General features: G+C 42.0%; 1 protein-coding gene across 2 annotated transcripts; it reads right to left on the bottom strand.

Moving 5' to 3' along the window:
• Nucleotides 1-877: 877 nt before the first annotated feature.
• Nucleotides 878-11,410, bottom strand: HRG (histidine rich glycoprotein). 2 transcript variants are annotated; one of them, XM_063339907.1, is made up of 7 exons: nt 11,133-11,410; nt 7,933-8,042; nt 6,873-6,958; nt 6,185-6,351; nt 4,342-4,458; nt 3,021-3,107; nt 878-2,401 (listed from the first exon to the last, which is right to left on the bottom strand). In XM_063339907.1, exons 1-7 carry the CDS (start codon nt 11,328-11,330, stop codon nt 1,331-1,333), a joined length of 1,836 nt encoding a protein of 611 aa, XP_063195977.1. In that variant the 5' UTR covers nt 11,331-11,410; the 3' UTR covers nt 878-1,330. The 2 variants fall into 2 exon arrangements, with proteins under 2 accessions (XP_063195977.1, XP_063195976.1); XM_063339906.1 differs by having other exon boundaries at nt 878-2,404.
• Between the last annotated feature and the right edge of the window lie 2,950 nt (nt 11,411-14,360).

The raw sequence follows: 14,360 nt of genomic DNA on the forward strand, positions 1-14,360 counted from the left end.
TCATTACAGATAGGGAAAGTGACGTCCGAGAACAAGGGATTGAGTAACGTTGCCTGTGTCTGGCAGAGCTGGAATTAGAGCTGGCTGGGAACATCTGGTGCTTGTCTCCGGTGTTGAGCACCAAATAGCTTTGGTTTGAGTCTGTGAACCTTGGGATTGCCTCAGCTCCAGTGTTCCAGTTGTGTCGTGCTACAAGTTTTGGTTAACGAAAATGCACTTTAGAGACTTTGTGGATAAAGGATGCCAGAAATAAGGTTGTTCACTCATGATAATGCACTTTTAAAAATTAGATAACCTTCACTCAGTGACACAAAATGCTGGCCCCATTTTGTTGCGTTTTCTTCAATGTAGCCTTCACACAGCCCACACCGTATTTTATTTTATGCCATTAAAAAGCTACTTTGAGCACCAATTTACTAATTTTTTGAGATTAATCCCATGTTCTTGCTTATGAGATAACTCTTGTGAACTAACTCATTGGGGTCCCAGGTGTGTCTAAATGGTCTTTACCTTGATGGGGGCTAGAGTATAGAGAGACACCTGCTTCTCCCAACTCAGATTCCAAGGAGGAAGGTTCAGTGATCAAGAAAACATTTACATGAAAGCGTTATTACATGCATCTGCTTTTCTCCTCCCCTGAGAGCAATTGTGAACTATTTGAAAAGGGCTGTCCTTGAACCACCAGCAACTGTAGCAACGGAAGTGCCTGTGGGGGCCACCCTGCAGTGTCATGCTAAAAGTCATTAACTATTGTCAGACCTCTTCTAGACAATAGTGGTAACCCAACCACCGATTTATGCTAGGGAATGCCTCATTGATGTTTACTGTGCAGCCAAACAGCCATAGTAACAAAAAAGACAAAACTTTGGCAACCGTGTCAAGAAAAAAAAAAGCTTACATATTTTTATTTTCTTTGAATCTTTACAAAGCATGAATCTAGTGCCATGGGTCATTTTTTATGGAAGGCGATCAAATTTCCTCCAGGTCAGGTTTCCTCAGAGTACATTATAATTATGGATGATGAGAAAATGAAATATTTTAGATGGTAGTTTTCACTATTAGGGAATTCTCCTTTTTGTTCCAACTAAAGGAGCATTGTTTGCTGGGGAGGTTTATAGCAATAAACACTATCTGAGGGACTCAGTTACAGTGGAGTCTGAGGTAGCTGGGATCAAGAGGCAGGTGGGAATACTTGTCTTAATCATTATTTTCATTGCTTCTCCTCCCTAGAAATTGTATGCTTTTTCCCCTTCTCCATGTGCTGTTTTCATTCATTGTGTGACTATCATTGGCCCTGCAACTCTCAGACCAGGAACATCTTCCTCTGAGGTCATGCAGGAGAATTTTCTGCCATGGAGCTATGTGGAAATAAAGGCAAAATGTTTGGAAGAACAAGTTTGGGGTTTCCTGGGCATGACTTTGACTGCGTAGGGTGATCTGGAAAACCTGGAGCTTCTAGTATCTCCTTTAGACTTAAGCCAGTGAAGGGAATACCTTCACCAGGGCTGGAGGAGTGAGGGCTGCGTTGGGCTAGCTCAGGAAAGTTTGCAGTGGGAGGTGTGAGAGAATCCTGCTGATTTAGAACTGGAATGCGATAGAGAGCTCCTATTATTTGGAATGGAAAGTACTTTCCTGATATGCTTGTCTTGTTGCAATTATGTCTGTAATAGTGATGATAGAGGTGAGGAGGGTGGCCTGGAGGAGGAGGGTGATGTGGTCCATGATGGGGAGGAGGATGGTGGTGATGTGGTCCATGAGGAGAGGGAGGACAGTGTGGTCTACGGTGATGAGGAGGATGGTGGTGATGTGGTCCATGAGGAGGGGGAGGACAGTGTGGTCCATGATGGGGAGGAGGATGGTGGCGATGTGGTCCATGAGGAGGGGGAGGACAGTGTGGTCCATGATGGGGACTAAGAGGAGGATTATGTGGTTCATCATGGGTAGGAGGAAGAGAAGAGAGATCATGTAATTCCTCTGGGGAAGGAGGATGATGTGGTTCATCATGGGGAGGAGGAGCAGAAACGGGATGATGTGGTTCATCATTGGGAGAAGGAGCAGAAAGGGGATGTTGTGGTTCCTCTTGGGGAGGAGGATGTGGTCCCTCATGGGGAGGAGGAGAAGGGTGGTGATGTGGTCCACCATGGGGAGGAGGTGGAAGACAATGGTGCGGAGGGTGAAGGTGGTGATATGGTTCACCATGCCGGGGAGGAGGAGGAGAAGGTCCTTCATGGCTGTCTTGATGTTCTTCACTGAAAGTATGGTTATGCTCAGGTTCTTCAGGTCTGGATTGAGAAAAGGGTGGACATCCATGCCTGTGATGATGCCTGTGATGATGTCTGTGACCAAAATGATGATGGGGATGTCTCAGAGTTGAATGTCTGCATCTTTGCCTGTAGTGGTGCTGCTGTTCAAAAAAAAACCAGGGGAGGAAATATTAAGTGAGATGTTAATGGGACAGAAGAAAGTGGTGAGAAGGAGAGAGAGGTGGGAGTTAGTAGGTTTGCATTTACAGTTCTAGTGATCTGTAAGGAAACAAAACCTGTGTTTTTTTCAAAATAGAAGAGAAGGAGTAGATGATAAAATGCCAAATTACTGAAAATCATCTGGAAACACTGCACCATAACAAAATGAAATAATATAACTAACTGAGCAAAATTTGTGATGGATCAAAACACTGGAGTAGCTGTTGTCATATAAACTGGAATACCAAATATGATAAAGTTTATCTCCCCTCCTCTTGCATTCTAAAATTCTTTTGAACTTGTTTGCCAATCTCTATTCACTTTAACTAAGGAGTATGATTGGACTCAGAGGAGGCGCCCTTGGAGGGAGTAGTAGGGCCAGCTCAATTCTAATTCATCCTCTGATTGACCTAGCAGTCCAAAGCCAGTCTGTCACCCCCAGGCAATAATAAAGGGACATAAACAACCGCTGCAATCATCTGTCAGTCTGGACTAAGTGAGGCTGGTGTACCCTGCAGGAGGATAGAGCCAGAGACATTTCAGTAAGTGAGTACATACGCAGGGATGGTAGATTTCACAGTTTATATCTGTTCCATCAGGTTCATCCGGATCACTGATAATTCTTGCCTTGCAGAATCCCACGTGCTAAGCAAAAGAAAAGAAAAAAACCCGCCAATGCACATATGCGTTGTTGTGATGGAGCTACTGAAAGTTCCACATTTCAAAAGTTAGGCTAGTTCCTTCCATGCCTAAGTATGTTTACATAACTTAGATCTTGAACTTTCTGACCAGTGATACTTGCCAGTGATTAATAATGATTAAAATATAGGCTATTTTGGAGTGTTCTTGACTGTGAAGACCACCATGTGTGTCTAGCAGATTACTGCTCTTCATCTTATTTCTCTTTTGGTGTCTGTAAGAAATTGGTCAGCTACTGATGTCTCCAAAACGAGTACCCTGTAGGTCACTGATTTTTATTCCTTTTTTTTCTGTCTTTGTTTGTCAAACATCTGTTCAGATTGGGCTATTCTGAAATTTTGCCCAAAGTCCTCAAAACCAGACACTGTGAGTCTATGCTGTTTCAGACAAAGCTCCAGGTAGAGCTTTCTTCCGTATTTATCTTTCAAAAAGTGATTTGTTGAAATCCCTTAGCATTGCTTCCCTTAGCATCCTGTTTGCTGTGACTTTCACCTGCTGCCCACTCATTGTGTGTGGAATTGCTCATCTGGAAGAGCACAGAACCCAGGTTGGGGGTTCTGTGTGTGCTCTCTCTAGGGGATGCTTTATCTTGATAAATATTTGGGCCATTAATAGCCTATTGGCATCAACAACTACAAATGTTAGTAGCGTTTTACACACATACTCCTGTGATGGCAGCGTTGAGAACAGAATTCAAAACCTCTGACTATCTGGCTTGTTCTTCATTCTAGTGAATTTAGCTTTTATTTTTATTATATATGTTTATTAATATATTTTTTTATATTTTAATTTATATTATATTATTATTTATTATATTCCCTCAGTTTCATTTCTGGGGAATAATTTATTCTGAAATGATAATCTTGCCTAGTTGTGTCTTTGGTGTAGACTATTATTGTAAAGGGAAGGTGGGGTGAGGAGAGTACTTTGATAGTAATCTGAACAGCTCAGCTCTAGGTCTGTAATATGCCAGACTCAGGTCACATTTAGATTTGAGAGTTCAGATTGCCTCCTTAGAGAATAAAAAGAAGCAGCTGCAAGATTAGGATCTGGACTTGGACATGCTGGATTTCTAATTTTGAGTTTGGGTGCATGCTTATAAGAAACACTTAGAAATATTGCGGAAAGATCTTCCTGGTGCCACCCATTGTGTCCGTTCTCATGCTAAGACTTTACTTACGGCGTGCCAGTCATCCAGAAAATCACATTCCAACGCCTTATCTGCTTGTTGTGCGGATTTGGAACAGTTGGTCTCTTTTATAGAGAATCCTAAAATGTAACCTTCACGGGAGGCAGTCTGAAACCAAGAGGTCAAACAAGAAGTGATAACTAGGTGTATTGAAAGTCCTGTAAATTTAAAACCAACCATACTTCATATTGTTGTCAAAATCCTGTCTACCTCATGCTTTCTTTACCTGTGCTGTTCAAATGTTCGTCCATATACACGTATTCAGTAAGGAAAAAAAGATTCAATAATTTATACCTTACTTGCCTCACACCTTTATGAGTTCCAGGAATGGTTGCTTTACTTCTGTCTCTAGTATGTGTATGCTGTAATAATAACTGTTACTTTTACAGCCTGTGTTTTTAGGAAGTAGCGTCCTTATTAACTGCTGCTCTTGTAAAAATACAGAGATCTACTGGATGGCAACCACCCCTTCCCAGTGATGGGAGTGCATCGTGCTGCAGTGCTGATGTTAATTGGGGAGGAAGTTCTGCCAGTTACTGTGAGGTTGTTGCTTTCTCTGTTGTCAGTGGCATTATTCATAGAGAAGGCATTACTCCACAAGAGCGTGGGAGAAAGCCTTTTGGATCCTATTAAAATCCATGAAGAGGTGTTTCATTTTAATTGTCAACTGCTGTAGTTTATTTCAGGTCTGTGTTGAAGGTATCCATAGCATGTGTGTGCACACAAGTTTCACTACATTGGTTAAAAGTGGATGCACATGCTTCATGGTGTATTTTTTAATCATAATTCATAGTTTCTCAGTGTTATGCAGTCTGTTGAAATCCAGTGGTACAACCTAAATTGTGACTGTAGCTAAAGATGCTGAAGTGTGAAGACAAAGCATTTAGGGAGAAATCCATGAATCCAGGCAATCTGAAAAGAGCCACTTGCTAAATGGGAGTAGGGATACATCCTGCATGGGACTACAGTGTAGAGCACTGCCAAGTTTCTGAGCAATATTAAAAGCTGCAGGGAGGTGGGGTTGGCATACTATAATTTAGGCAGTTTCCAAGATCAGCATGTGTTATGGCAGGGCCATGCAACCTCACTCGGAGGTGTCCTGAACTGACACATGTTGGCAGGATGATCCTGTGCTGTTTAAGTGACATCTCCAGCATCTCCCAACAAGAAATTGTGGTGATGTGAGAGTTACACTTCAAATCACCCAAAGGATAATTCTTCATGCCAACATCACTCAAAGATGAGGAGTTATGTACCAGAGTCAGTAGTTCTTCAGGAGGTACAGCGCAGATAAAAATTTACCTACTGTCTTTCAGAGCTCTCACAGTGCTGCTTTGCTCTGCAGCAGAGAGTCAAAATGATGCTGAGCGTGTTCCACTTTTGTCTTGTACCCACGTGCTAAATATTCTAAGAGTAAAAAAATGTACCTGGCTTCAGTTGGCAGAATGTATGACTGTGATAACACACATGACTGTACATCCTGAAGAACTCTGGTGAGTAGTAAATAAACTCTTGTATGTTATGATATGATAGGTAAATAGGCATTCAAAATACAAACATGCACACACAGAAGGCTCTGACACTTTGGATCCCATCACACTGCCATAGTTTTCAGCAGATGAGAAATTCTTTTGCTTTCACGTGCCTAAATTAAAGTTAATAGCAAGTTTTTGCAGAAGTAGGACCTTCATAAAACTGAAGTAGATGATTTGCACTGAGAGGTGACAAGCAATGGTTCTGATCCTAGAAGGGTTTGAGTTCTGGTCCCGTAGTTTTGGAGCTGCTCACAAAATTTTGTCATTTATAAGTAATTCTAGGACAAAATGCCACTTACCATCTTTAAAATCTTTTCAACTTTGTCCACGTCAAAGTAGTTTGTGTGGTTACTCTCACTGTTAAATTTCTTCAGGGCCTTTGCAGCAATATTTTTGTGTTGCTCTGTGACTTCTAAGGCTTCAACTTTCACAGGACAATCTTTGCACTCTAGTAAATCAGGAGGAACTGTGAAAACAGAGAATTTACTTACATTGTAATGGATATTAATACTCTTGCGAGTGTGCATGTACCTTCAACGTGAACTCATAATGAGAAAATGAAATGCAAGTGTTTCCTTGGAAGTGAAATACCTATCCCTCACTCCACAAATACGGGTTTGTCCTGTAATTGAAAAAAACCCAAACCTGTGAAAATGAATATTCATATAAATCTTTTAGCTCCACCTTAGAATCTTACCATTCCAACTGGGCATTCTTTCTAAGTTTATTTTTCTGATATTCATGATCATGTTTTGGTGGACTGGAATGGTGATATCATCTGACATTAATAAAGTCTGCTTTGGAAGAGTAGGGTAACCTTAATTCTATTACTCATTCTTAACATTCCACTTGAATTATCTCAAATATGAATTGCAAGCAGATGAACGAATCTCTTACAGTTACCGTATACTAGTAGCGCACAGACTTGTAATTTGGTACTGGGGCTGGTTTGAGGTATGCATTGGCTTACAACAGTGGTTATTTTACCTGGACTTAATGTACAATTAAATCCATACAGTTGGGGTTTCTTCAGCAGCTGGTTTGTATGTGTGATAATCTTACATTGCCCAAAGTCCTGAGAGGAAAAAAGAATATGTGATTATGGTGTTATTTTCACTGGATTTAATTGGATGTAGGTGATCATAGAAATTATGCCTCCTTTTAATGTACAGTACTTCTAAGAATAACAGATGTGGTCATTAATGGAATGTTTGATCTGGTACCAGTCAAAATTAGTGTTCAGATAAAATGGGATCTCCCTCTACAAGAGCTTTTATTTTAATTCTCAGTTTTGAATGACTGAGTAGACAATGGAAATGCTAATAATTATTTACAGTAAGATAATACTAGCTAACAGGGGAGGTTAGGGTGCCAGAGGTACGCAGGGTTACATAAATCTTTATCAAAAAGTGGATGGACCTTTTCTTCCGTTCCTTTTCCCCATCTTAATGAAAAGAGTAAATGCCCTCTCTTCTCTCCTCGTGGCCTTCCTGCTTTGTTTGGAGTGGCAGTGTCACCACTCTCCTCCTTAAGTAAAGTTTTGGACGGGTAGTTCTCATCCCAGACTGCACCATTGGGTTGCAACAATAAATGCCAAGTATTGCAACGTATCATACGTGTACTGACACTACCAAGGTTTCACATTGTCATTCCACAAACTCTGTGACAGAAAACTGACGAAATACGACACTGGTATTTCTGGCTAATATACTAGGAACTTGCTTGAAAAAATAATTTCTCCTGCCCTTTAGCTGTCAGCAAATTATTCTTAAAACATCAGTACTGCTACCAGCAGTGGAATGGGGGCCATAGCTCCTTTGAGATAGCTGGGTATATAAAGCTGCACTTATGTGAGGAGTCGACCCTTTTCCAAACCTTTGGCTTATGTTTAACAACTCTAGAATTCAATAGATTTTATTTCATAGTGAGCCATATTAAAGCCTAGTCTGCACTTAGAAGTTTTGTGACACAGACATTTCTGGGCAGTTCAGATGAAGATCAAGTTAATGCATTATTGAGCTATGACTCTGTCTGGGTGCCGTTACTTTCCATGGAATAGGTGTCGCTGTATTCACAAGACTGCCAGTGTCTTCTGGATAATACAGAGCATTCGGTTTCCAGCACATCCAAAGTTAAGTAGAGGACTGATGAATTTCCCTGGAAGAGAAGGGCAGGTAAAAAAAGAGTTTGTATACAAGAAGTTTGGTCTGAAAAAAATTTTTTTTTAAATAGATACGTTTAATCTTTAATGTAGCTTCCCCAGTTCCCTATGAAGGTTTTTCTGAGCTGACGAGCGTAGAAGGGGGTTTAGGCTGGAAGGAACCTTTGGAGGTCATCTTCTCCAGCCACTTGCTCAAGGTAAAACTAACTTCAAAGTTAGATTCAGCTAAGTTCTATGTATCACCAAGACAGATATCCCACAACCTCCCTGGGCTCTTCCGGTACTTATCCACTTTTTCCATGATTTTTTGGGGTCTTACATCTAGTCTGAATTTCCCTTCCTGCAACTTACAACTGTTGCCTCTTGTCCTTTTGTTGAGAACTGCGAGAAGAGTCTGGCATCCATCAAGTGGGGAAAATGCCAGTGTTAAAAAGTTGCCATTCCCTCTTTCTGATTCACATAGAACATACTGGACTATTAGGAAACCAGTTGTCCAGGCAGCCAATTGTACAGCTACAGGCATTTCAACTGACCCCAGTGGCCAGATGCTCCTTCAGAACTTTGCTTCCCGCTCAGTTGATTCAGAGAGTGATGCAACAAAGCTGTAATAATCCCTACGAAGTCAGGAGCCTTAGCTCTGACATTCTAGTACTTTCTGTCTCCTGAACAAACAGGATGGAGAATCAGAATTTGAATTTTGCTGCCAGTGTAATGGGATGTGGTGTTAAGAATTATCTGTGGCCCACAGAAACAGCTTTGTATTTTTCTGCTGCAAAATGAATCTCAATTCACATTTGGAATGGATTATTTAAACTTCATGCAAGCCCTGTGTGGACATTCAGAATGAACTCAGACGTATTTTATTTTGTCATTTAGATAAAACGATGCAAAGCCCTTCACTGTGAATAAATGTCCTTGAGTTTTATGAAATTTCATCCATTCAGATTCTGTTTTCAGAGTGCTCCTGTATAGGCGAGACCTTGAGAAAGAATTACTGCAGTCTAGTGTAATATTTTTATTAGTGAGAGTCCACCAGTGTCACGTTGAACACTGGTTTTGCAGTGTGCATATGTCTTAGCATGGTCGCTGTGTTTCAAATAGGGGCTAGGTGATTTGCATGAAGACACGTGGTATCAATAACGGCATCAGGAAAAGAATATAGTTGTCCTGGACATAGCCGGCCCACTAGCCACGTGATTATTCTCTGCTTAGAGGCATTAGCGTTTTTATTTTGTTTTATAAATCCCAACAGTGAGTAAAATGCAGACAGGGAAGACAAGAGAACAAAGACAGTGAGAGAGACTAGTTCTTTCTGATTTGTATTTATAGAATTGCACAGAATGGAAAGGTAAGATAGGTAAGTGTTTTGTAAAGTGTGCTATTTGCAAGGAGCCCTCTGAAACGGAAATGACTAAACACATTCACTTTGTCATCCAAACCTGTGAAATGCTGAAGAAGCCAATTCAGCCCTGGCAAATATTTATTTTCTTTAGCAGGATGCATTTGGATTCAATAAAGCCTATAGCAGAGCTTGGGTGAAATTAAGTGTCTACGTCCAAATATGCAGTAGAAAATTCCTCTGTTTGTCTGCTGCATAGCTCTTGGAAAAAATAATATCTTATATGGTGCCTTTGTGGTTGTTTTAAAAGCATCTTGGGTACCAGAGTTCTGCACTGCCCAAGCCCAGAACTGTTCCAGTGTGAATAGCGGAGTATCTTACGCTTCAAGAACTCTAGATCCAGCTGCTAGGAATTGCTCTGTTAAGTTTCTAAGAGGGTTGATGTACACTATTGCATGGAGATAATCAAAATAATGTCCTGGATTGTTTGGGGGTTTTGGTTTTTGGTTTTGGGTTTTTTTAAATTATTTTTTAATGTCATCTTGGCAGTGGAGCCAACACAACTTCTTGCCCAGTAGTGTACACGATCAGTGTGCAGCAACAACGCCTGTTGGCTTTGGGTCTGAGAAGGTACAGAGACCTCACAGGGAGAAGTCTTTAGCAGTAAGATAGATAGAAGGGCCTTTTCTGGCCTTGTAGACTCTGTGACAGCTGAAGCTGTGGCGCCAAAGACAGCAAAAGTCATTAAGGGTACAAAGCAAATCATAAGCATGGTAGTCTAGTGGCTATAGCATTCATCTGGAAGTGTGAATCCTCAGCTCTCGCCCCTATTCCGAGTCATCGTTCTACAGTTTATATAGTCAATAAGTTAATAATTGGTTAAAATGTAGAAGCACTGAGATTTTTCTTTTTAGAAACAACTGGTTTTTTTCATTCATCCAATGAATTTTGCGTGTCTGACTGCACAGTGGCTCCACGTCACAGGGGTGGCACACACATTTCGTAAACACTGGATGTGTGCCTGGATTCTAGTTTCATAGCCAAGCAGCTAAAAGGTAGCCAGGTGCATTAGTAAATCTGCATGTCCTTGGTCTCTTTTAGTTACTATTAAGGAAATCTTGTATTCTGTTGCTTTTTCTGCTATTGATTTGCTTTGGTGTTTAGGCAATCATTGAGAAAGGCTTATGTGTCCTCTCTAGGAAATAGAAATAGAAATAGGAGGGAAATAGGAAATGACTGATACGGATTCTCTATCCAGCCCTTCCCCTGTTTTGCAGAGTGGCATTTTCATCTCCTTTGGCTTCCTCTGCCATTTCCCCTTCCATCCAGTTATCAGCTATCTCCAAAATTCAGATAAGAACAAAATTCCGATCTTGCAGAATACATTGATCTAATTAATGTTAGCCATTCGCAGATTAAAGAAACCCTCTGAATGTAAATTTTGAATATGAGACCTGACAACAGAATGGAATGATGAATTTCTGGTGGTGTATAAAGCTGTTCAGTGCATCCCTTACGCTAACATCCTGTCAGCCAAGAGAATAGAGGGCATTCAGTGTCTTTCGAAATCAAGCTTGTGTACAATAAATCATGCACAAATGATTACTGAGATAGTGTAAATCAGAGCTGATTCATTGAATTACATCAACATTTCTCTGCTAAAAAGCAATAAACATAAGCTTTTAATGATCTGGCGCGCTATTTAAAAATCAGTCTTGTGTAAATCAGCCTTTAAATTGATACTTACTATGCGTAGTTCGTGTGCATCAGCAACACGGAATAAACCAAACACATAGCCATCTCTGCGATGTCTGTTGACCAAATCCAGGGCCACGCCTGCATCTGTTTCAACGGTGCTACAGTCTGCAGGGGTAATGCTGGTTTTGTTTTGGGCGTTCGAGCACTGCAGTAGTGTCAGAAGAAAAGCTGAAGCTAGAAGCAGCATTTTGTTTGCAGTGTCAGGTCACCTCTGCCCATGCTCCGATAAAGCCAGTAGTCTGCTTTTAAATCAGAGTAGCCCACCGAAGCTACAACTGAATGCTAAAAAGGTATGGTTTTACATAAATTTAAGTGTCGTGTCAGAGAGCTATTACCTTGACCCTGGATTAACATTTGCAAACAGCAAGTAAATGATTATATAGTGATTGAGCAGATTTTTGAAGAAAGTAGGCCTTATAATACTCTCTGAACTACCCATCAAAGGGACTGTTTGTAATTCTTTAAGCACGTATTGTGCAATAGTGTTTTACTATGAAAAACACTTCTAACACTGTGCTGCTGAGCCTGGCATTAAGAAGGTCCAGTTCATGTATGCAGGTATTGTGCAATCTTGGTTTTCTGTTTACTCTAAAAACAGTTGAACTGAAAATATGCTGAAATATTTGTGGTCAAATGATGGCTGTGTCCATGCCCCTGTTTTTACAGATCCTTACCTAGCGGAGAACTAGTGAAAGGGAAACAAGGAGATCACTCAGGTTTGGAAACGGGATGTGTAGCTGAAGGTGCGCTTGCAAGCTGGTGCTCCGTAGCTCTCTGCGAGTACCTGCTGCCCTTCCAGCTCGAGAAATGGAGAGCAGACTCCTGTCAGCCTTACATCATTTCAGATGGTACACAGGATGGGACTGACGGCTTAATACCGATGTAACCTAGGCATGGCATGGCGTGACTTTAAGCTGCCTTTGCGTTCTCAGTCTGAGCGGTGTTGTGTGCTCTTTGGCTGTAGTAGCCTTCATGGACTTCTTTAGAGGATGGCTGGTAACTTTTTTGTATTCATTAAAATAATTCAGTACATACTAAATTCATACCTTTCACCGGATACACCCGTATCCTCTGCTAAGCAGAAAGGAGAAGATGTTGTTTCATTGTATTAAAAATCTTTTATTTGTGATAGTTTAAGACATTCTTAAAAGGCAATAATCACTTCTCAGGGAGTGGCTGAAGTTTGAATACAAAATTCAAACTCTGAATGAGAAAATACATAAATTCAATGTGAATCCAAAATGACAAGGTCAGATTCAGATGAGAAATTTTCCAAGTCCTGGTGAAGGGTTGGATCAGCTTCTCATAGAAAAAGCTGCTAGCTATATAATTGGCTTGGGTTTACGTGTTTGACTTTGAACTTTTGCTTTGACTTAGTTTTGTGAGAAACATAGGGAAATAGAATGGGTAACCGTCCTTAACCCTTACATCCTTATTTCATTAACCCTTATTAAAAAAAATTCCAACTTTTAGCATGTTTGGTGTCTAAGAAGTCACATTTTAGGCTGCATAGAGCTGAAGCAGTGGCTTTCTTTTATAGTTAGTTCAGGACACATTTAACAGTTCTCTGGTAGTAGATAAGCTAAATGGAGGATTTTACAATATTAGAAACTGGGGCACTCAAAACTAGTGTGAATCAGTTTAAAATGGATAAAAATAGCCCCCGTGCAATGGGTAGTGAACTTCTGGAACTTGTTGCCACAGAAAGATGTGGAGGCAGACAGTAGAAATGGCTCAGAAAAGTTCATGGGCAGCAGGTCCTCAAGTGGCTACTAGAAGGACTAAGCAGATAAGTGCTCTCTTAAATCCCCAGTACAGTGGCTCTGGGTACTGGGAAGGTACATGGGGAATGGTCTGCAGAAGGGGGCAGGTCAGAGGTTTCTCCGAACCACAGTTCTCTGCCACTGGGAGAGCTGAATACTGGGCTGGATGAACCACTGTTCTGATGCAGGAGGGCATTCTTGGGAACAGTGACCATGAAATGATAGAGTTTTTGATTCTGCGAGAAGCAAGGAGAGGGGTCAGCAGAACTGCTACCTTGGACTTCCGGAGGGCGGACTTTGGGCTTTTCAGGAGCCTGGTTGACAAAGTCCCCTGGGAGGCAGTCCTCCAGGACAAAGGAGCCCAGGAAGCCTGGATGATTTTCAAGAAGGAAGTCTTAAAGGCGCAGGAGCAGGCTGTCCCCATGTGCCAGAAGACAAGCCGTCAGGGAAAAAGGCCGGCCTGGCTAAACAGGGAGCTAGTGTTGCAACTTCGGGAAAAAAAGAGGATCTATGGCCTCTGGAAGGAAGGGCAGGCCACTCAAGACGACTACAAAGAGGTAGTGAAGCTATGTAGGGAAAAAATCAGGAGGGCTAAAGCCCAGCTGGAGCTAAACCTGGCTTCTGTTGTCAAGGACAACAAAAAAAGCTTCTATAAATATATTAGCAATAGGAAGAGGACTAAGGATAATCTCTGTCCTCTAGTAGATGGGGCCGGCAACATAGTGACCAAGGATGAGGAAAAGGCTGAGGTACTTAATGAAGTCTTTGCCTCAGTCTTCAGCAGTAGGACCAGTTGTTCCCTGAGCACCCAGACCCCTGAACTAGAAGACAGGGATGGGGAGCAGACTGAAGCCCCTCTAATCCAAAGGGAAATGGTGAGGGACCTGCTTCAGCACCTGGAGGTGAACAAATCTATGGGGCCGGATGGGATCCACCCAAGGGTATTGAGGGTAGGTTGGCTCTGCAGAGGGATCTGGACAGGCTGGACCGATGGGCTGTGACCAATGGTATGAGGTTCAACAAGACCAAGTGCCGGGTCCTGCACTTGGGTCACAACAACCCCATGCAGTGCTACAGGATTGGGGCAGAATGGCTTGAAAGCAGCTCGACAGAAAAGGACTTGGGAGTGTTGGTTGACAGCCGGCTGAATATGAGCCAGCAGTGTGCCCAGGTGGCCAAGAAGGCCAACAGCATCCTGGCCTGTATCAGGAATAGTGTGGTGAGCCGGACTAGGGCAGTGATCATCCCCCTGTACTCGGCACTGGTGAGGCCCCACCTCGAGTACTGCGTTCAGTTTTGGGCCCCTCGCTACAGGAGGGACATTGAGGTGTTGGAGCGTGTCCAGAGAAGGGCTACAAAGCTGGTGAGGGGCCTGGAGGACAAACCTTATGAGGAACGACTGAGGGAGCTGGGGTTGTTTAGCCTGGAGAAGAGGAGGCTGAGGGGAGACCTCA

The sequence above is a fragment of the Chroicocephalus ridibundus genome, chromosome 6 (assembly GCF_963924245.1).
Source record: "Chroicocephalus ridibundus chromosome 6, bChrRid1.1, whole genome shotgun sequence".
NCBI lineage: Eukaryota > Metazoa > Chordata > Aves > Charadriiformes > Laridae > Chroicocephalus > Chroicocephalus ridibundus.

Bases quoted from the DNA above. Each gene is read 5' to 3' on its own strand.
- HRG (XM_063339906.1), bottom strand. From the start codon at position 11,330: ATGCTGCTTCTAGCTTCAGCTTTTCTTCTGACACTACTGCAGTGCTCG. The intron at 6,352-6,872 runs GTAAAATAACCA...CTGTTTTCACAG, and splicing joins TAATTGTACATTAAGTCCAG to TTCCTCCTGATTTACTAGAG. The intron at 2,405-3,020 runs GTATGTACTCAC...TTTTTTGAACAG, and splicing joins GTGAAATCTACCATCCCTGC to CAGCACCACTACAGGCAAAG.